The sequence below is a fragment of the Aphelocoma coerulescens genome, chromosome 13 (assembly GCF_041296385.1).
Source record: "Aphelocoma coerulescens isolate FSJ_1873_10779 chromosome 13, UR_Acoe_1.0, whole genome shotgun sequence".
In the NCBI taxonomy this organism is placed as follows: domain Eukaryota; kingdom Metazoa; phylum Chordata; class Aves; order Passeriformes; family Corvidae; genus Aphelocoma; species Aphelocoma coerulescens.
In genome coordinates, this window is record NC_091027.1 from 507523 (window position 1) to 528178 (window position 20656).

The 20656-nt window shown below is 43.6% G+C and overlaps 1 protein-coding gene across 3 annotated transcripts; it reads right to left on the bottom strand.

The window, feature by feature from the left end:
* Positions 1–208: 208 nt before the first annotated feature.
* RBM27 (RNA binding motif protein 27) lies at positions 209–20556 on the bottom strand. 3 transcript variants are annotated; one of them, XM_069028987.1, is made up of 22 exons: positions 20409–20556; positions 17587–17705; positions 16676–16800; positions 14787–14893; positions 14025–14215; positions 13527–13610; positions 12960–13223; positions 12166–12399; positions 10916–11050; positions 8852–9001; positions 6938–7085; positions 6504–6657; positions 5106–5357; positions 4878–5006; positions 3936–4058; positions 3358–3432; positions 3087–3251; positions 2568–2672; positions 2283–2474; positions 1931–2017; positions 1355–1465; positions 209–750 (listed from the first exon to the last, which is right to left on the bottom strand). In XM_069028987.1, the coding sequence occupies exons 1-22, from the start codon at positions 20552–20554 to the stop codon at positions 664–666; spliced, it is 3183 nt and encodes a 1060-aa protein (XP_068885088.1). In that variant the 5' UTR covers positions 20555–20556; the 3' UTR covers positions 209–663. The 3 variants fall into 3 exon arrangements, with proteins under 3 accessions (XP_068885088.1, XP_068885089.1, XP_068885090.1); XM_069028988.1 differs by lacking the exon at positions 13527–13610 and having other exon boundaries at positions 20409–20555; XM_069028989.1 differs by lacking the exon at positions 8852–9001 and having other exon boundaries at positions 20409–20555.
* Between the last annotated feature and the right edge of the window lie 100 nt (positions 20557–20656).

The following is a 20656-nucleotide window of genomic DNA, read 5'->3' on the forward strand; positions in this document are numbered from 1 at the left end:
ACAGAGTGAACTGGATAATGTTATAACAATACCCTGTTAAATTGTTTCTTCCACCTCCTCTCACAAAAAGCAGCACAACATAGAGACTGTGTGGCTGTCAAACATACTGAAGTAAATGATTTAAGAATCTAGCCACAAATAATTCCTACAACATGAGACTCCACAGGAAACAAAATGCTACCTTTTTTCAACGAGCAAATGAGGCCAGTTTTTCTTTCATAATATTTAATGAAAGTTTGTCTTTCCCCTAACCCCGTAATATTGCTAAATAAAACCTGTAATATCTTTGCAATTATAAACTAACAAATCAATCACATTATAAAAAACCCAAAACAAGGTAATACAGGTGACACAAAAAGAGGACAAGAAAATACTGATTTCCAACTCCCCCTCTTACCCCCCCCCCTTATTATCCTTCTTAAATAGAAAAAAATCACCACCCTGGTGAGCTTGATACATCCTGTAAGAAGTTCCTGGGCCTTTGGCTAGCTCAGTCTCACAGCTCTGTGTCCCAAATGTTTTCATACCAAACTGCTCATGGTAAATCTTGTGGTTTGAAAAAGAAAGTAAAGCTTTTTTTGGCTCATCAACTTCCTTAAATAAACGTTTAAAAGATGTAGTTTGAACTATATTCCTAAAATTATACATTTCGAACATCAAGTTTCATCTTCTCCAAGAACGGGATTCATCCTCATCTTCATCATCATCATCATCATCTTCGTGCAAAAATAAATCTGAGGTTTCAGTCTCCTGGAGGGAGAAAAAATGAACTTTTAGACACAAGTTCCAAGCTATGCCCAGGGACACATCACAGCACACAGCACCAGCTGTACTGGTATCAGGTTTGGGTACTACCGTGTGTCCCAGAAACACAAACAATCACATCCCATCAGTTTTAGGGGAAGAACAGCAGCCTCATATCCGGAAAGAGAAAGAGAGCAAAGCTTCAGAGGAAGCAGGAATAAACTGCCACTCACCCTCTCCCAGACAAGGTTTCTGTTAAGTGCCACAACAAAATAATCTTTAAAAGCTTAAAGTGTTAAGGTGAATTACAGGGGAGAACACATAACTTCTACAGTAAAGCACTAAGAGTGAGGAGTAAAAGGCTTTGCAGCCTGCACATACAGAACCTGACGCTTGTTTACATCATTGACAAATTAACAGCCCAAGTGGTTTTTTTTTTTTTCTTTTCTTCCCATTTTCTCTGTTTTACAATGTACCTGACTATTCAAAACCAGTTCAGTTCCTGGTTTGTAAAAACATATTTTATGAAATTTCTTCAGCACACAGGAAACTGTATCCTATGAGTTCTCAACCATTAGAGTCCAGTAAGAATGATAAGGTTATTTCATACCTCTTCCTTGGACTCCTCTTCCTCTACTTCTGTGGACACAGAAGGTACCTTGGGTTTGTGCCACGAGATCTGGAGCCGTCGGTCCTTGAACCGGGACCCCTGGTTAGCAGCCTGAGTTGTGTTTAAACCAACAGATTTTCAGAGAGAGGATCAAGTGCAGAACTTTTAACACCAGCAACAAGCCAGACCCAGTGCACGTGGTACAGATCTCAAATCTGTGGTTTGAAGATCTCAAGTATATAAACCACAATGACCCACTTCACTGCTCCAAAAGCAACTTCACCTACACCCAAATCTGCCAAATCCTGCTCCTGCCCCGGCACTGTGAGAGGATGAGCAGGGCTCTGAACTGCCAGGGACATGCAGCTTTATCAGGGAAAGCCCTGTGTCACTACTCAGATAACCAGGAGGTACTTCCCCTTCAGTGGCACTCCCTGAAGCAGCACCAAACACTATCAAGCTCAAACTGGGGGATCAAAGCCTCTGAAATTTTAAAATACAAAGGTAGACACAAGTAATTAAAAACTCTTATCTTAGATCTGTGGAAAAAAAAAAAAAATCCACGATTCTACTTACATTCTCAGCTTCTGAGCGGGACTTAAAAGTTACAACAACACTTAATGGGGAATCCTCTTCTTGAAGGTCTTCGATATCTCCAAATTTCTGTGAGGGTAAAGTTCATTAGGACTGGCAGTAATGTTCTCCTCCACCTCCATAATCATGTGGTACAATTGTAGTGTACTGAAGTGACACTGAAATCTGATTTTTTGGACAGAAAAGTGAGAGCCAGAGGACTCCCAGCTGCATCAGCCAGCAATATTGCAGCACTTCTATTTTTAGGCAAAAGCTCAGATTTATTGCTATTCTAAGAGAAGCCTGATTTTACAGGAGGAAAGGAAATGTATAGTGATTTACAGGTCACACTTACAGAGAAGTGCTGTAACAATTCATCTTTTTCCTCTTCAACGAAGCCTCCCACAGTGAGTGCTTTGGGCCGATGATCCACCACCATGTGGTTCAACATTCCCCGTCCTCTGCCCCCACGGCCCCGGCCCCGGCCTCTTCCTTGGGCTGGCGCTGTCTTTCCTCGACCAACAGGCAAGATTCCTAACCGAGCAGCCTGGGGAAAGAACACAGCCATCCCCACAGTGAGAGGATCTGAAACACCCAGAATTCATAAATTCATTAACAGCAGCAGTGCAGACCAGCTCACCTCCACCTGTAACTGATTGAGCTTTTTCCGCAGTTCAGTCGTGTCCTCTCCAGAGGACAGTCTCTTATGGAAGTCCAGCTCTGCGTCCAACAGTTCCTTCTGTGCCTGGGAGAGAAGGAGGTGGGAAAAGAAAACAGAAGGAAAGGGCAGAACTGTAACACCTACTTGTAATGTTTTATTCCACTTCAGCAATACCTTCGTGTAAATGATACAGACAGATCAGGACATGATAGCCATGCTTTCCTCTAAATTCAGTTTGTTTTAATTGCCTCTGTGTGTGTGGTCCCCCCATTTTTTGAAGGGCCCAGAATTCTCTGCTTTAGAACTGGAACAAGCATGGATGAGCTACAAGCAAAACTAGGTCATGGAGTTCCTTCAACCATGGCTTGTTTGTCCATGGTTATCGCTCACATTACAATGTTGCTCGCGAGTGTTTTGATCTAATGCTGCTGCATTTTTAAGACGTTATTAAAAACAGCTGCAAAAACCAAGTAGGCAAGTTTGTTGCACAATAAGTACCTCTGTCTTGGACTTCAGTTTGGATGGTGTGGAGGTTGTAGATGAGGTTTTTAATTCATCCTTTAGCTGAGATATTTTTCCTGTTAGTTCTTTTAAAGTCTTCATAATTTCTGCTCTCTCTTCTGGTTTCATGGCCTTGTTTTTCTCCAGCTTGGATATCAACATCTATACAATAATAAAAGAACAGGAACAAAATTCCAGGAAAAAAAGCCCTGAACAGACAGGTATCTACAAAATCAGAATGTATTTACTAGCCACATCCCAGACTTACCTTCTGGCATTCTATTTGTTTTTCTAACATCTCCTGCTTCTTTTTCCTCATATCTTGCTGGAGTTTCATTGCCTCCTAGATGAGGAGAAAATTCTTTCAAATCAGTAAAAAGCAGTCTAGCATTATATGTACTCATACAGATCATATTATCCTCTTCAAGCTATGGAAGTGAAGTCCACAACAAAAAGTACTGTCTGCAAAAAGCACAAGTCTGAAGTGCAGCTGATTCAATAAAAAGCTGCTAATTTCCTGCTGTAAGGTACTTTACTAACATTTTGTCCCCTTCAGACGCCTCTTAAGAAACATACTGTGCACTGTTATTCAAATGTCTCAGACCTACAGAGATTAAACTCAGAAAACCCAACATGGCCAAGTGTGTTGAGTAGGACACCCCAAAAGGACACTGCACACATGATTAGCCCCAGTGTGTGTTTCCAAGACCGTCCCATAACAATGACCAACTCCACACCCACATATAAAGCTGTACAGTAGTAGCTGAGGTTTCAGGTGCTCATCAAACCTTGCATTTAAAGCACTTTGCTTGCTACACTGTCAGTCAGCCATCAGTCATTAAGTACCTGTTTTTTTTTAAGGGCTTCTTGCACATCGTGAGGTTTAGACCCTGCACCAGACTTCAGAGTTGTCTTCAAGTTTGGAGAACTGTAAAGCATTTTTGAGTGGCTTGTAGAAGTAGGAAATATCTGAAATAGTAAAAACACACAGTATATGTGTGAAATATGGTATAGTTTAAATTGACTGTGATATACCAGCAGGGAACTTCAGAGGATCCCTGAAACACCAACATGAATGTACAGATTTGTGCAATGAGGCAGAAAGACCAAGGCAATTAAAACACACGGATAAAGACATCAGTTCAGTGAAAAGGATTTCGGCCAAAGATACTGTCTTTCCTTCTCCATGTCAGACTCCTTTGCATCCCGATTCCCACTAGGACACCGCTGAAGGCGATGATCTGCATCTGAAACTAGCTCTTCAGTCACAGCCCAACATCCCACTTTCTGATCAAGTAAGGCAGCAAAAGCCACTCCATCCTTCCTTTCTTAAAAGGACTTCCCCATGGCCCAGAACACATGCTGCACTACGATATCAGTGTGAATTGAGCAGTCTCAGCTTGAACTCTGGGTACAAATACTCTATAAGTGTCTAGCACTGCTGTTAAAGCACAGCATAAGCTCAAAAATTGCTGGGAAAACCATTACATTTGCCAACAAAAGGCTGGTCTCACATACCGGTTGTCAGATTTGTTTACTATCAAGCACTGCCAAAAGTATTTTATGCAATTCAAAACACTGATACTTTGTTCCTGAAGTCATTGTCCCTATTTCATATAAACAGTTGATGAAATGAAGAAGTAGTGACTGACTATGGCTGCATGGAACATTACTGAAAAGCAACAGAACCAAGTGGGAACAATCCACAAGTTCTCTCTGCTTGTTCCTTTCTGGCTGACAAGCCAAAGCTGTACCTGAGAGCACAACCATGGTCCACTCTCAACATACCTGAGACTCCTCCACCCCAGCCCCGGGCTGGCTCAGCTCAGGCTGGCTCCCACCCGCTGCTCCAAGGCGCCTTTTCACTGGGACTTTGTTAAGGACATAGGCACCAGATGCCAGGGGTTTGTTCATCACCTGCATATCCATAGATTTGAGAACACCAAGATTAGACACTTTGCTTTTCTGCAGCAGCAGTCACTTGGGAATGCTGCTGACCTCCCCAACAGCACGTACCTTGGACAGGCTGCTGTGCATGGTCACGGCGGGCGGTGTGGCCAGGGCCTGCTGCTGGAGGTGCTGCAAGGCCTGGGGGGTGGGTGGTGGCTGCTGCTGCAGCACTGAGGGCTGCTGCTCGCTTTCCCTGTGCCACAGCACCCGGATAAACCGATTGCTCAGGACTGCCTCCGTGCTGGAAATCGCCTTCCTCGCCTCATCGTTACTCAAGTACTGAATGAGAGCAGCTTCAGGATCGTTCTGGAAAGCAACCTAAAGCAAAAGTTCATAAATGCATTATTTCTCAAGGAAGAAAACATTTCAATCATTAGCAAACCCATCTACAAATAATCTGCAGTGATGAGTTGGGTATCCAGTGTATTAACAGCTCAAAACACTGGTAAGACATTCTATGCAATTAAAGCGAAGTACCTTTTGGCAAACATTACATGTACTCGCAGCAAAGTCTATATACATTTAAATAAATAAATAAATAAATAAGACTCCTCTACCAACAACATCATGTATTCAGAGCACTGTGCAGTGCCCCTGGGGTATGTCTGGTATCACTCTGGTACCCCAAAGGCTCTTTATCCCAGTCTCCTGAAGGAAAAGTGCTGCCTGAGGGTGCACAGTGCAAGGCCTCACCACACCCTCAATGCAGCAGCATCTCCAAGTCTTGAATAAGCATCTTTTTCCTCTAAAAATTAATATCACAGCAATAAAAATGTATCTTGGACTTTCTAGTGTAGTGATTGAGATAGCATGTGTGAAATGCATTATTCATTAGACAGGTGAGAAAGCACCACAATATCTTTTGGGCTAAGACAAAGTTATCACGAAATACAGAGGCTTCTCAGGTATCTGTCTTTTATTTAGACCTCTGAGGATTTGAGAGGCAACTGTTTTATCTAGAAAAATAAATGGAAATTAAATGCTATTTTAACTATGTTTTTAATGTGCTTTTCCTGTTTTTTTAACAGGGCAAGGGCACCACTGATTTTGAGCCAGTTCTAGGATGCCAAGTGGTAACAAACTGAAGCAGATAAAGACTCTCCTGTAGCACCTTTGTCAAAATCCTGACCATCAAATACCATAAGACTATCATACAAGACAAATTGTCAAATCATCTTTCAAAAGTTATACTCAAGTTGCTCAAAAACCTGAGTTGATTCAGACACTGTTAAACCTGCAAGCCTTCCAAATATAATTAGGCATCATAAAGGCAGAAGCCAATATGGTTTTACAGAATTAAGATAATAATACACAGTAGATCAAGAAAAGGTTTTTCTGAACTTGATTACCTCCTCTCCCAATTTGTCTCCACTAAGATTTCTTGAAGAAAACATATAGTATTCAAGCATGCTTCAGGGAAAATAAAGGACCCACACACAGACAAAACTGGACTTTGGTTTTTACCTGAATATTTACAATAGTTCCAAATTTGCTGAAGTGTTCGTTGAGCTTTGTAATATTGTTCAATTCTGGTGGGATTTTTCGAACTTCTAATTTTGTATTAGTATACTGATTCTTTTTCAAAAACCCTGGCTTATTCTGGTTGTTATTTACTTGCCTAGAGAAAAGGAGAACAGGAAGAGTTCAGATAAGTACATGTGTGCCTAAGCAAGGCAGCAAATGTTAACACATCTAAATGGCATTTTCCCCCTAAAAAGTACACCCTCTAGACACTAACAAAAGAGCTCCCTCCCAACCCCACATTTAGTCTCCATATTATGTGGACACAGATTTTCTGACTTAACCATCCCAAATTACAGAGACTGGTGAATAGCAATGTTCACAGCACTAACAGCAATCGAGTACATTTGAATTAACGACCTGCAGCTAATTCTTACTTTCCCAACCAGGGCTTCTTCAATGGTGGACATTCCATGCTGCTTGGAGATCTTTTCCTGCTATCTGGTTCCAGGACAACTCTAGTGACATTGCTGCTGTTGTTTGTAATGGGAATGGGAGGTTCAGTTTGGATGATAATGTTGGCAGCTGGAGGGAAGGAAAAAGACCTGTGTTATTCCACCACACATGGAAAAGCTTTCACACAGCAAAACAGAACTGAGGTTAAAAACATAAACATTAGGAAGACTTTACCATATTGGCCAGTTTTGTTTCTGAACAAAATCATTCAGATCATTCCCTAGCCTAACTAAACATCCTGAGGGAAACACACATGGTCCAGCTGGGAGGGATAGGTTTTGACCTTTAAGGTTAGAATTAGCTTGAAGAAACAAAGCTAAAACTCCATCTTTCAGGTACTAAAATCCCAACAAAAAAGAAAAGGAGGAAAAGAACCACGGGTGGGTCCCCAGGCTTTAGGTTAGAGCTCTGCAATGTGCAGGGGCTGAATTAACAACCAGCTTTCGCTACGTAAACCCTTGACAGGACAAAAGCAGCCAAGAACCTGTTGTTTCCACTGCTATCCCACTGCCAGCCCTCCAGCCAGGTTTCAGCAACAAACTGTTAATTAAGCACAACTATTACACTCTTTAAGACATTAGATTTAAAGTTTGAAGCAAATTCTACCAACACAGTTTGCCAGAAATTTATTTGCAACCTTTTCAAGATAATGCCCTTGGTGTTAGTCTCCTGTGAATGCCAAATATTCAACCCCTAAAAAGAAGTCTGAGTTACACAGCAATTTCTATGGCTTTTATGTAAGCCAGGGCTCTGCTGGTTACACTGGTGAGAACAGAGACTGGGCATTTCTGGGTATGGCATCCCCACTTTGGAGGATGATCTGAGAGCAAACCTTTCACACCTGTGACAAAGACAGTAAAAAGTGCTGTGAAGCCCCACCACTGAGCACTCACCCCTGGTTACCCCTGGGATGGGCTCTCAGAGAGAACCTGTGGGGCAGCAATTAAGCCCCAACCCTGCCTCTGTGACAGTCATTAAGATGCAAACAGCAATTTCTGCAATAACATTTAACCGTATTCCTTACAGGATGAGTCACTGGAAGGAAATACTGAAAATTAAAAAAAGAAAAAAAAAATCTCTTTCTTATCTACTGAGTAAGAAACACTGAAGTATAACAGTAAACCCCAAAATTTAACATCTTTGGTTTTAAGAATCAGGGCAGGAAAAACATGAGGGAAAAAGAAAGTTTTGCTGCTACAATTAAACTTTCTTTAAAGAGCCTTGACTTGTTCTCTTCCCTAAAAGATACTTTGTACACATCACCACTAAGAGACAGCACCCACATCCATTCAGGTAGGGGCTAGGATTTAAGTGCAGACTGGGATTCCCATGGGCTGGGAAATCGGAATGATACCTGTGATGTTCATTTCAGAGAGAACACCTGGCTGACATCAAGCACCAAAACATGCCATGATAGCTCCCTTCTTCATTACCATGACAGCAGCCAGGGCAAGGAACTTGGATCATCATTTCTGTGCCCATGGCTAATCAAAAGCATTCTGTAGACTGTGCTGCTAAAGCCATCTTTAGGTACCATTTTTCTTTCTAGGAGCTCTCAGTACCTGGAAAGTGCCTTCACAGGCTTAAGAGGAATAAAACCCCAACCAAACAACCAACCCCTTGTAGCACTCCCAAGCAAGTGCTTATTTTTAATCAAAAAGGCTGCTTTGACTTTAATACAGGCATGTTAGCACTTAAAAAAGGTAGAATGTCCAAAAAAATGCTCTGAAACACTAGATCAGTGAGAAAAACTAGTGCTTTCAGCCTGAAAAGGGGGAAAAGTGTTGACGGTCTTGGACAAAAATAGCAACAGCAATGACCAGAACCCTTCCTACCTCGAGGGTTTGTATCCATCTCCCCAGATGTTAGGCCAATTAGATTTGGACGCTGCATTTGTGCTCTCGTAAAGAACTGCCGATACTGAGATCTACCAGCACTGGTAATACTAGGAGCTTCAGGGTTATAGCCATCTGGCTCATATGTATCTACAAAAAAAGGAGAGAAATGACAGAATTTTTCAAGTGAGTTTAAGACTCGGGGTTAATTTTCCTTTAAGGAAATGCATGGATGTCCAAGAGTCAGAAGTTGTTTTGGATGAAGAGAAGAGAGGTGGTACAGCCAACCTGTGCAGCCATTGCAAACCCTCACCTGATCTTCATGCCTAGCCTATCAGGACACATTCTCTTTTGGCTTTTATTCTGCTACTATTTGTCCAAAGCACACAGGTCACAATACAGAGTATTGCTGATCCACTGCCTGGAAAGGCCTGAGGTGTCTGTGTGACAGTGTGCACAACATCTAGCAGTGCTTTAAGGGCAACAACACAAGATTTGGTTTTGACATTTATACTGTAGAGTCTAAGATGCAAAGAGATTTCCAGCCTTTGCTGCCCAACAGTCCTGTTCTCTTTGGAAAAGAAGTTTAGGTGAAGAACATACTTAAATGATTTCAATCAAAGAAAGTTGAGAAATGAGGTAATGGAACCAATACTTACCTACTGAATTCTCTTTATGTAAGAGTGAGATCAGCTGCCTAGCTTAGCTAAGGTACTAATGATCATTTTCATTAGAAGGGGTTACCACAAGAATACAAGATGACAGAATTAACTCCTATTGATCATCCAGCCCAAGGTCCAAATTGAGAATAATGCATTTTTTTATCGTTAGAAAGGAAAAGCTGTACAAGAACTAGAATGAATGAAGTCTGTGAAGAGCCTCCATAGGAACAGTATATCTGGGAACACAACGAATGCCTCTACAAGGGAACCTGAAAGACATGAACCCCTCTAAAATCCCAGCTCCTTATTCTGCAGCAACAAGGACAACTCTACAGTTAAAATCAGATAGCAGAGCCTGAAACTGTAAAACAAGAACATTCTCTAACCTCGAAGGAGCTGAACTACAAGCTCCTCTTCCCTGATTTAGAACATGATTGACTGCAAGAGGGCAACCAGCAGCTGTTACCACAACAGTCCAAGAACAGGACATGAGAATCTCCACAGAGGTTCTGGAGAATTACTGTGAAGCCCTGTAAGCTAGGACAGGCAGAATCACCCATCAAGTTCTGGAGCTGAAAGGATCAGATGGTGACACCTGAACACCCAACAGGACTTGGGGATAACTGAAGGATTATCTAATAAGAAATTTGAGTGACTGAAGTTTTGAAAAACATGGAAGTCACAAATAAAATGGCATGGATCATGAACTGAACTAAACCCCCTTTTTGAATAAAATTCAGAATATTTTTGTTAACAAAGATGAGAATACTATAAAACAATGACATTTAATTATCTTATTTTGGTCATATAGAACATGGAAATGCCATTAATCCTTTAATTATCACAGAAATAAGCTTTGTTGTATTTAAATTGAGCAATCAGGACTTTCCAGGTATTTTGCTATTTTCCCTTGTAAAAACATGTAAAAATTTTGAGCTCTGTTAAGGAAGAGGGACATGTCCAGTGAAAGCTATCAACTTTTAGACAGCTAGAACCAGGGTGATTCCGGAAAAAGAACAGAAAAAGTACTGATGTCTATGAAGACTGTACAGACTATGGCCTAAGCTAAACAGCAATTATAGGTTTGCAGGTCCATCTTTCACCTCCTAATGTCCTAGTGAACGGCTTGAAGATGAAAGGAACATTTCTTATGCAACAATCTGATTGCTGTGAGCACATGAAACCCAAAGCTCCCCACAGTGCCCTCCCTCAGACCAGGACAGAGCCCTGCTGCCATTCCATACCAGAATGGATGATGGGCTGACCCAGGGAGAACCATCAGACTTCTTTTTAGATTTGTAAATATTGGAGGAAGACAGACCATAATTTCTAATCACACATCAACAGAGAAAATTTTAAATTTTTACATCAAACAGATTTAAACCAAAAGGCATTTGCTTACGTTCTGACACTGTATAGAGCAGGTTCTGGGGCAGAGGAGGAGGCAGCCTTGCTCCTATGGGTGCAAGACTGGGCACTGCGCTTGTCCCAGGCTGGTCACGACTGTTTATCAAGCTGGACTGTGTTAATGGTGGTCCTACAACAACACCACAGAACAGATCACACACTGACAGCTCAAAGGCAAAACGTGCAAACAATTCAATGCTGCATTTATGCCTTGCTTTCAGCAAGGTCAGGGCTGTAAATATGTTCAATCCCACGACAGTAACAGTAAACGGAGAAGCCTATTCAAGTAAATTACTCTGATTCCAACACCTTTTCTCTTTCTCAGGAGAAACAAAGCTTTAAGGAAAAAAGAGTGTCTTTTCTTCCCCAGAGGTTTGTTAGTGGTAGAGATGGCTTAACTACAGCAGCTCCTCCCTCAGCTCTGCCACGGAGAGCCAAGGCTTGCTCAGAGCAAGAGATCATATCAGCAGCATTTAGATTGCAGCTCTGAAACACGAACTGCAGGGAAAGAGGCATTCCCAGACAAGGAATTTCTCTAGTTGGCTGTGCTTTGGTTTCCCCCATGTACCATACAGACATTCCTACTGACTGTATGACCAAAAAGGACCCTGAGTGACACTACACAGCCCATCCTGAGCACTGTCTGTTCTCTCACAGCAAGTCAGTTCCACCTGCTGAAGGGCTCACGCAAAGTTTAGGGTTAATCCTCCATCAAATTATCCCTCCTGCCAAAATTGCTGATATTGGACACAATTATGACAGCATGTATTTTGTCCCAGGAATAGACAGCACTGAAACAGAGTAAGCATGTCCCTAATATGCTATTCCACAGAGTTTATAAGATGCAGTAAGATAACACAAAAGGCTCAACATCTCAGATCACTGCCGAGCTAAAAAAGGTCTTAAATGTGTCAATAATGTATTGCTTTCTAGTAGCAGATAATGTAGCACCAACACTGGAGCTTTATTAGAATCTCTAGGAGACTGAATCTCAGCATTTTTTGCATTATAGGGAAAAAAAAAAAGGCTAGTAAGTGTCAGTAACCAATCCAATCACTACCAACTACCACTGACATGAGCTGAAAGATCCCCAACTCCACCCCCTGCCCCATTCAATTCAGTCTGGAGTGCTAGGAACACCACAGTATACCAGCTGAATTTTCAGAATTCTTTTGGCACTATTTTGAATAGGGCACGGCCAGCAAAGAAACTGCAACCCAGCCCCACCGTGGTGCTGTGACTCACGCGGGACAGGCAGCACGACGGGCGGCGGGGGCTGCGGGTGCGGCTGCGGCACCGGCAGCCTCAGGCCGCGCACGGGCCCCGGCAGCGGCGGCAGCAGCAGCCCCGGCGGCGGCGGCAGCCCCGGCGGCGGCGGCGGGAACGGGATCATACTCGGCAAGGAAACTTCATCTACTACTAAAGGATCATTTCCGTGATCAAACTGGCAGAGATCACCAAGGACACAATAGCCTCGCTCTGCAAAACACGACATTTCATGTTGTGTTAGAAAACAAACCCAGTAGAGTTCTCAGTGATTTGTAATATTTCAGGTTTTCATAGAATTTCTTACTAAAGAAAACATGAATCCACTGATATGTTATTACACTAAGGTAAGGTTTCACAAAACAAATCAGAACCATCTTTCATAAAAGCATACAAACTTGCATGCATTCATCATAAAAGCTGAGGAAAACATAGTCAGAAGCACTGTGGTTTATTTTAAATGCAAACACACACACACACACTGCAATCTGCACCAGGACTGCCAGTGGTTGAGGTATCTGTCTCGCACATAGAGAACTGTGAAAAAACTCCTTATGTTCTTATCCAGCAATTGTCACAGCATAAGCAAACTGCTTCAGTAAGACTAGTTATTTCTTCAGTACAACAAAGGTCATCTCTGCATCTATTACATACAAGGGACACATCACATGCCACTGCAGTGTGACTTGCTGCTCACATTGAGTGAATACCTGAAAAACAAGTCACAGAAACATTGAAATAAGGCATAAAACTGAAAACTAAGGAACAGTTACCATCATAATCTTGACATCTTCTTTTAGGAGGAGGGTTTCTGCCAAATGAACTGGGATTGCTGTGATTGTTGAAGAAGTTTGACCAGCTCTCTGTGGTGCTTTCAAGGTGGTGCGCAGGTGCAACTACAGTTACAGCATTGGGAATAGCTTGTGCAGAGGAATACTGTTCAGAGGATTTACTGGGAGATGCGGACACCGGATTATATGAGCCTTCAACATCATTTTTTTCACTCTTGTATTTTGATCTCTCTCTCTCTCGGTGCTCTGTTTAAAAAAAGTAAAGTTGAGTAAAGTCTTCATGCTTTGCTCTGTACATCAGAGCCATGAGCAAGAGATAACAACGCATTTCCTGAAATACTCAGCATTCTGCACATTAAACTGTTCTTGAAGGAGCTCAGTCTTACCAATGGAGTAATAACTAAACATAATGCAAACAGGGGTTTAACTTCAGAAATATCAAAGTTTTCTTTGCAAAATGCACATTCATTCCCCTACTACTCATTTCATTCTGGTTTACAGCTCTCTTTTAAGGGAGAAAAGGGCAAAAGCCTGAAACAACAAACCTACCTCTGCCCTTAACTAACGTGGTCTCAAGGTGCGTGGAATGCTGTAATCTGTGCCACTTACTTTCCCGACAGACCTGAACTAGCCCTAAAAGAACAATCATATGGTAACCACCTGCAACTGCAAAGAAGCCTTCTCTAAAAAATACACAGTAACAAAATGAAAGAGGGAAACACTGCCTCGCAAAAAGCTCAGTCCTTAGGAGGAAAAAAGAAAAAAATCAACGGCTTTGTCAGAATACACAGTACAATAATACAACCTACTGATACCCACAGATATACACCTGTGGATAAATTAAGAGAAAAAAAGAAGAAAACAAACCCCTTAATTGTGCTACTCTGAAGAACAGCATCTTAATTAATAATTTCAAGAGCACAAAGCTATCAAAATTTGCTCCAACTTCTCAAGGGCATCTCCTGCCTGCTAGACCATACAGAATGTAGAAGTCACACCTGTCACTGCAATAGCATGTTCTCCTGAATCAGCACCCTGGGTACTCACCGCTCCTGCTGCCATCCCGGTCTTTGCTCCGGCCCCTGCTCCGGCTGCGACTCCGACTTAACCCTCTGCTTTTGCTCCGGCTTTTACTCCTGCCCCGGCGCCAGCCAGACTTCTCCCTGTACAAGTCACTCCTATCATAGTACCTGTCATAGTCCCTCCATTTCCCATCATCCCGCTTTTTCTCTCTGGTTCTAGAAAAGGCAGATGTAGACCATGTTAGTGAAAAGAGCAACAGAATTAAAAAACAAGTTTGCAACACAGAAAGATACCGTTCATCCTTCCCATCCATTTGGGCAGTTAAACACTCCAGTCAGAATTTCACAAATTACATAAACAAGTACAGACTCTTAAAGCTGAATCACTGGTCTGTAGAAAGCAGGAGAAGGAATTGGCAAGGTGAGACAGTTATGATGCTCAAACCAGAACAGGCTTTAAAAGTGATGCTGACATGATGTGAACAACTGCCCCCAGACCCTCCAGCCCCCCAACAATGTTCTTCATTTATGTAACAAGGGAAACAGTGGAACGGATGATATTCCTAGGAATTGTAATTTGAAGAATACTATCATTTTTTTGTAAGAGATCAACTTCTTGTGGAGACTTCTCATGCACATGATCAGCAGACACTCAACGTATCACAGACAAAGGAAGTAGAAAATCCCTATTTTTCATTAAAAACCACTACCTACAAGGTAAAAAAGCACAGCCAAAGATTGACAGCAAACACAGAAGAATATTTTAATATTGTGGCTCAAAGCTAACCTTTGCTCACTGGAATCTGCACGGCTCCTCTGGGGACTGGAATACTTCTTCTTCCTGCTCTCCCGCTCTTCTTCAACAGACTCTTGAAAACTCTGTTTAACACACAACTACCAAACAAGGACGAGTATCACTTTTTTTTAATGAAGAAAATGACACCAAAACGTAGTTCACGTTACAGACAGGACCCCATATAAAACAATACTCAAGTATTACTTGCCCAGAGTACTGAAGCACTACAAGTAATCAAGCACAAGAGTCTGTTGAAGGGTTTTGGTCTCAAACTTTCTTTTTTATTCTGCAGAAGAGATGCCCCCAAATAAAACTACTTCGATGTTTTGTTTCTAAACATGATTCATGAAAGACAAGATTTCTCTCCACTCTACTGCCTTGTTTAGTACAAGCAATTCTACAAGTGAGGTATTTATCGAACCTTCAAACAGAAGGTCTGGAGTCACCTCTCCCGGTAGGGAAGTCACTAGCTGATATTTTAAATAACTGCTTTAAGGCAAAAACCTGCTCCCATGGTGGAACTGGTCACACTTCTTGCTGGCCTCCACCACAGCAGGTTCAGAAGTCTGTCAGCTGTACCACTACTGCAAACCACTGACCCATTCTGCACTTCTGCTGCCATTGCACACTGCTTACAAGTTACTGTTAAATTTTGGTGGAAAAAGTTTACACGCACTAATCTTTAAAAGACTTTTTTTTCCAATTGAAACAAAAAGCAAGGCTTCCTACATCCTTGTAACAGCATTATCTGGGGAGAACTGGTAGAAATACTCAAGACTTGGCTTGACAGGGCTCTGGACAGCTCCACCTGCAGCCCTGCTCTTAGCACAAGGTGTAGCACATGGTACCTGGGGTCCCTCCAGCCCTGACCTCACTGTGATTCTACATGTGGTTTATTTCGTGGCCTCCGTGTGCAGGAATCACACCATACACTGAGCTTTATCAAAATAACTAATTAATGTCCTGATTCTGTAACGTTGTCCCATAAAGCTGTCCTAGATATCTTCTTTTGCTTATTGCCACTCCCCTCCAGCCCCCCAAACCTCCTCCTTTGCCCCCACTAGAGCACTGGTTAAGTCAACTGACGGTAGTTCTAAAGGACTTTCTATAAACTATGACAGTACTTTGAAAATGGAGGGGAAAGCTCTTACAGTGAAAGTCTTGCATAGTGGCAAATTATGAACTCCCATAAGCAAAGCTACTTCCAGAAACTGTCATAACTCTGTGTCACATCCTCAGATAAAAAAGGACATCAGAAAAGAGGAAAAAAAGTAAAAAGCAACTTTAATTTAAATCAATTGACAAATCACATTCTGGTAAATAAGGACCTGCATTTGTTTGGGTTGACCTGGGTTTGGGTGACTGACAATTTCTGTCATTATTTGTCGCCTTCTCTCAAAAACTTGATTGCTTTTAATTTTGCCAACAGAACTTATAATCAAGGTAAAAGAGAAAACTGCTGGCAAACAAACTTTACCTGACTTTCCAAAGTAATTATTCCAATACAGAGGCCGACATATTTCACTGATTTTAAGCATCACAGAAAACATTTTAAGGAATTTTCATTCCTCACAGAATATACAAAGTTGGAAATGTTTTGGAATGTTTTTGCTGCTTCTCCCTCTCAAACCCTTCTAAGTTATTATCCACTGCTATTGCCAGAGCTGTAAATAGGATTTCTGAGTGCTTGATCAAAGGTAGACTCTGAAAAGGGATGTAAAATGTTCTTGTCTGAATCATCACCTTCCATGGTTCTTCGGACACACAGAGATCATGGAGATCATTAATCACAATAGAATACATTTTTCTTTCACATTTTGCTTCATAAATGCAGGAGAGCTAATTTGAAAATAAAAGGCAGGCAGAATAAATAACATTACCTCCTCCTTGACTTCCTCTTTCTCTTGCCCTGCAGCCTTTGCCTCTGCCTTTGTGGGCTCAGCGGAAGGAAGGTAACTCTTGGTGTACAAACTTTCAAAAAGTTTATCTACAAACCCTGAAGTTTCTGAGGATACAGAACACAAGAAAATACTGTTACATACGCATTTAAATGCACAGTTACCTTTACCAAAGAAGACCCTGAAAACAGTCGGCCAGGTGGGCTGCTTGCAGCAGCAGCAACTCAGACTAATGAGCATTAGCTCCACCGAAGGAGCTGGAATTTGTGGCACTTGAGGCTGTTCATTTAGAGAAAGAAATTCCTCAGCTATATCAAAGACAGCAACAGAGAGTTCTGTTTTAAGGAGCAAGCATAACCGGAGCCTGTGACCAAGTCCACAGCTATCCACAAGTTCCATCAGCTACACTCAGCAGCCTCTTTAGGGCAATTTTTATGAGCATAAATAATTCTCAACACCCCCATCAGCAGTTCAATATCACAAGAAATGCACAATAACCATCCCAGTGAGTGTCAGACTTTCAGATGTTTAAATCCTTGACTATGAAGCAAATTGCCACGTGTGAAGCTTCCCAGCAACCTGAAGGATTAACATGGACCAGGTTTTCAGAAGTTACCAAACACCTGTCAGAGAAGCTTCTGGCTACACCACTGACACTTCAAATTAAGTTGCTTTTATTTAAGAACATTTCCTCCCACCCACTGTGAAAAGTAACACAACTTCATCTTACAATTATTATTTTTTTAATCACAAGATCTTTATTCCTTCAAACTCTGTAGGAAATATTAATGGATACCAAGAAACATTTAGAAGGCAGTAATGGTGCATCACCCTCCCTCCTCCCACAAAGAGCCAAAGCCCCCAGACAGCCGTGACTGTGCAGAGCACCACACCTTTCTGCAGAAACACATCCAGCTGGTCAGCACAGAAAGCCTTCAGCTCCTTCTCGGGCTTGTCTTTCTTCACTAACGCCACAACATAGTTGGCCAAGGCTGAGGGGTCTGCGTCACATCTAGTGAGAGAGAGAACGTTGCTTGGCTGCTGCAGGATGCCGACCGCGGGAGGCAGTCACTGCAGAGCCCACAGGAGCTCCTGCAACACCCCTGGGCTGCTGGGCTCACACCCAGCACCAGCACAGCTGCACTGAGGCCATGGAGCCAGTGAAGGGCATTTTGCAACCACAGCCCAGTATTTTAGTTGCCTTGTGATCCCCGCAATCCCACCTGACGAAAGTGCCACTTCTCTGCTCTTCCTGAGCTCCGCTGAGGGAAAACCACCTTTCTTTTGCCCAGACAGACCCACTCGTGGGCAGCTCAGCAGCCACCACTACTGCTGAACCTCCTCCCAGCCCAGCAACCACACCTCAAATGGCTCTACAGGCACAGCAGAGCATGGACCAGGGAAGGCACTGCACAAGGACTGTGAAGGATTAAACTGCATTTAAAAATTAAAACTTGTTATAAAGTAGTTCAGAAAATGCCACAGAGGTCCATTTTCAATACACACACAGACGCGTTCTGCACAGCTTCAGTGACTGTCCTGATGTGCTGGGGCTTCCTCATCAAGAATACTTCCATGCCATATTCTACAGTAACCTTTTAACGCTGGTAAAACACCCAAAGGGGAGCAGTTACTGACCCAGGTTCTCTCTCCACACTCCCTTTCCCTTGTCTGGCTCCACAAAGACCAAAGATACCAACTCTGTGCAGTGATACTTAATCACTAATCTTTAAATTGGATATTGCTTTAGATTCCATTATTCAGCTACTAGAAACACTCCAGGTATGAAATAGAGCTACAGTGTGATTAAGCAACGGCTCCTGGTTTGGTGTCTCAGAGGGTGCAGATGCCAGATATCAGCTGGGGGCAGAAACCTAAAATACTTGGAAGGCTTTTTTTTAAATTAACATTTAGAGATGGGATTGTGTATTTTCTGAGAACAGTAACTCTAGAAATAGAAAGAAAAATTACTAAGTACATATACCTCAAAATAATCTCAAGTAAGAAAAAGATGCAGAAAGCAAGCAAAAGGCAAAAAGCCAAGCAGAGGGCAACTGGTAACAGAAATAAAAATCCTCAATGAGTAGCAATCAAGCAATCAAGTAGCAATCTACTCCCACATAGCCTGCAACATCTAACCTCCACTGAAAGCCAGGCTAAATGGAGCAATTAAGAACAAAGAAACCACAAATTGACAGATTTTACAATTCTTACACACAGAGAGAAATAACCTGTATGTGATGCATTCACTGGGTGTGATGTACTGGGGCCCTCACCTACTGACTATAAGTCTTAAATTTCAAATAGAGGAGACAATCCCTCACTTCACAACCATTACCTTTCCTTCCTCCATATGTTAGACCCTCCCAAGCACCCCACCCCATCCCACCATGCAGTGCAGGAGCACACAAGGTGAGTGCACTCGTCGAGGTAAGCCAGTCTGTATTGTCACTCTAGTCACTACAGAGTCCCTGACTGTTGGGGCCCAGAACTCCTTGATTCTCTGCCTCACATTCCACAGTGCAGCTCAAATGCCCAAGGAACGATGGATGCCAATGGGAGCTGGCAGGGAAAGTGCAAGAGCAGGAGTCATGCTCCAGTCTAGAGACCCTTCAGCAGGGTTTGACCAAAAACCAGACAAACCCATTACTGTAACAAGAGAAAAAGAAAGTTGTGAAGAACTTTCAAAAGCCTAATACTTAATGAAGACAACTGAGCAGACCTAAGGCCTATTTAAAACACTTCCCACAGGCCTCGGCTGTACTTTGTGGGAGACCTAAGCCTGGCCAGGCACTGATGAGCAGCTTCTCCTGGTGAGACCCACCGACCCGTTGCTGTGCCTGCACCACCAGCACCAGATGTGTTAAGGCACCACAGAGCTTGGGACGAGCACAAATCCAGCACCACTTTGCAGCCAGGACAAATTATTGGAACCCATAAAATGCATGGCATGACCTGGATCCATGCTGACTCCATCCCAGTCCCACTCCCACTGCGGGCAGCAGCAGGATGTAAATGCAGAGTTTCCACAGTTTTAACATTATTCCTGGTTTTGTCAGCACCTGCAGCAGCCCTTGGCTCTTCTCCGAGATGACAGAGCTGGGACTGAAGTCGAGAGCACAGCTGGAGCAGCAGTTGGGAGCATATAGAATCACAGAGATTGGAAAAGAGCTCCCAGACCATCGAATCCAAGCTCTGCCTCATCCCCACCTTGTCCCCCGCCCAGAGCTCTGAGTGCCACCTCCAGGGATGGGCACTCCAAACCTCCCTGGGGAGCCCCTGCCAAGGCCTGAGCACCCTTTCCATGGGAAAATTCCTGCTGCTGTCCACCTTGAGCCTCCCCTGGCACAGCTTGAAGCCATTTCTCTCCTCCTGTCCCTGTTCCCTGGGAGCAGAGCCCGACCCCCCCGGCTGCCCCCTCCTGTCAGGGAGCTGTGCAGAGCCACAAGGTCCCCCCTGAGCCTCCTCTTCTCCAGGCTGAACCCCCCCCCCCCCCCAGCTGCTCCCGATAAGAATTACACTCTAAACCCTTCTCCAGCTCCGTTGCACGTTGTAGTACAAAAGGCCCCCGGCACCTCCCTGGGCTCGGGCTGTCCCGCACTCCGGGCGCGCTGGGCCCGGGCCGGGGGCAGGCGGGGCAGGGCCGTAACGCCTCGGCCGGGCCCGCGGGAAGCGCTGTCCGCCCGGCCCACCCAGCCCGCACGCCCGCACTCACATGGGCTCCAGCAGCTTGGCCAGCCAGGACTTGAGCGCGTCTACGCTCTCGATGATCATGGTGGCCCCGCACCGCCCGCTCACAGCTACACCGCCGCCATCGCCGCGGCCTGCCCGGCACCGCCCGCAGCGCAGCCTGCTGGGCATCGCCGGGGCGGGGCCCCGCCGCCAGCACCAATCAGGCAGTGCCGCTCCGCGCTGCCAGCCAATGGCAGTGGCCCACAGCCCGAGCCGAGGGTCAGGGGGAAC

Bases quoted from the DNA above. Each gene is read 5' to 3' on its own strand.
- RBM27 (XM_069028987.1), bottom strand. From the start codon at position 20,554: ATGCCCAGCAGGCTGCGCTGCGGGCGGTGCCGGGCAGGCCGCGGCGAT. The intron at 7,086-8,851 runs GTAGGAAGGGTT...CCTTCCCTCCAG, and splicing joins GATGGATACAAACCCTCGAG to CTGCCAACATTATCATCCAA. The intron at 4,059-4,877 runs GTATGTTGAGAG...TTACTATTTCAG, and splicing joins CTGGGGTGGAGGAGTCTCAG to ATATTTCCTACTTCTACAAG.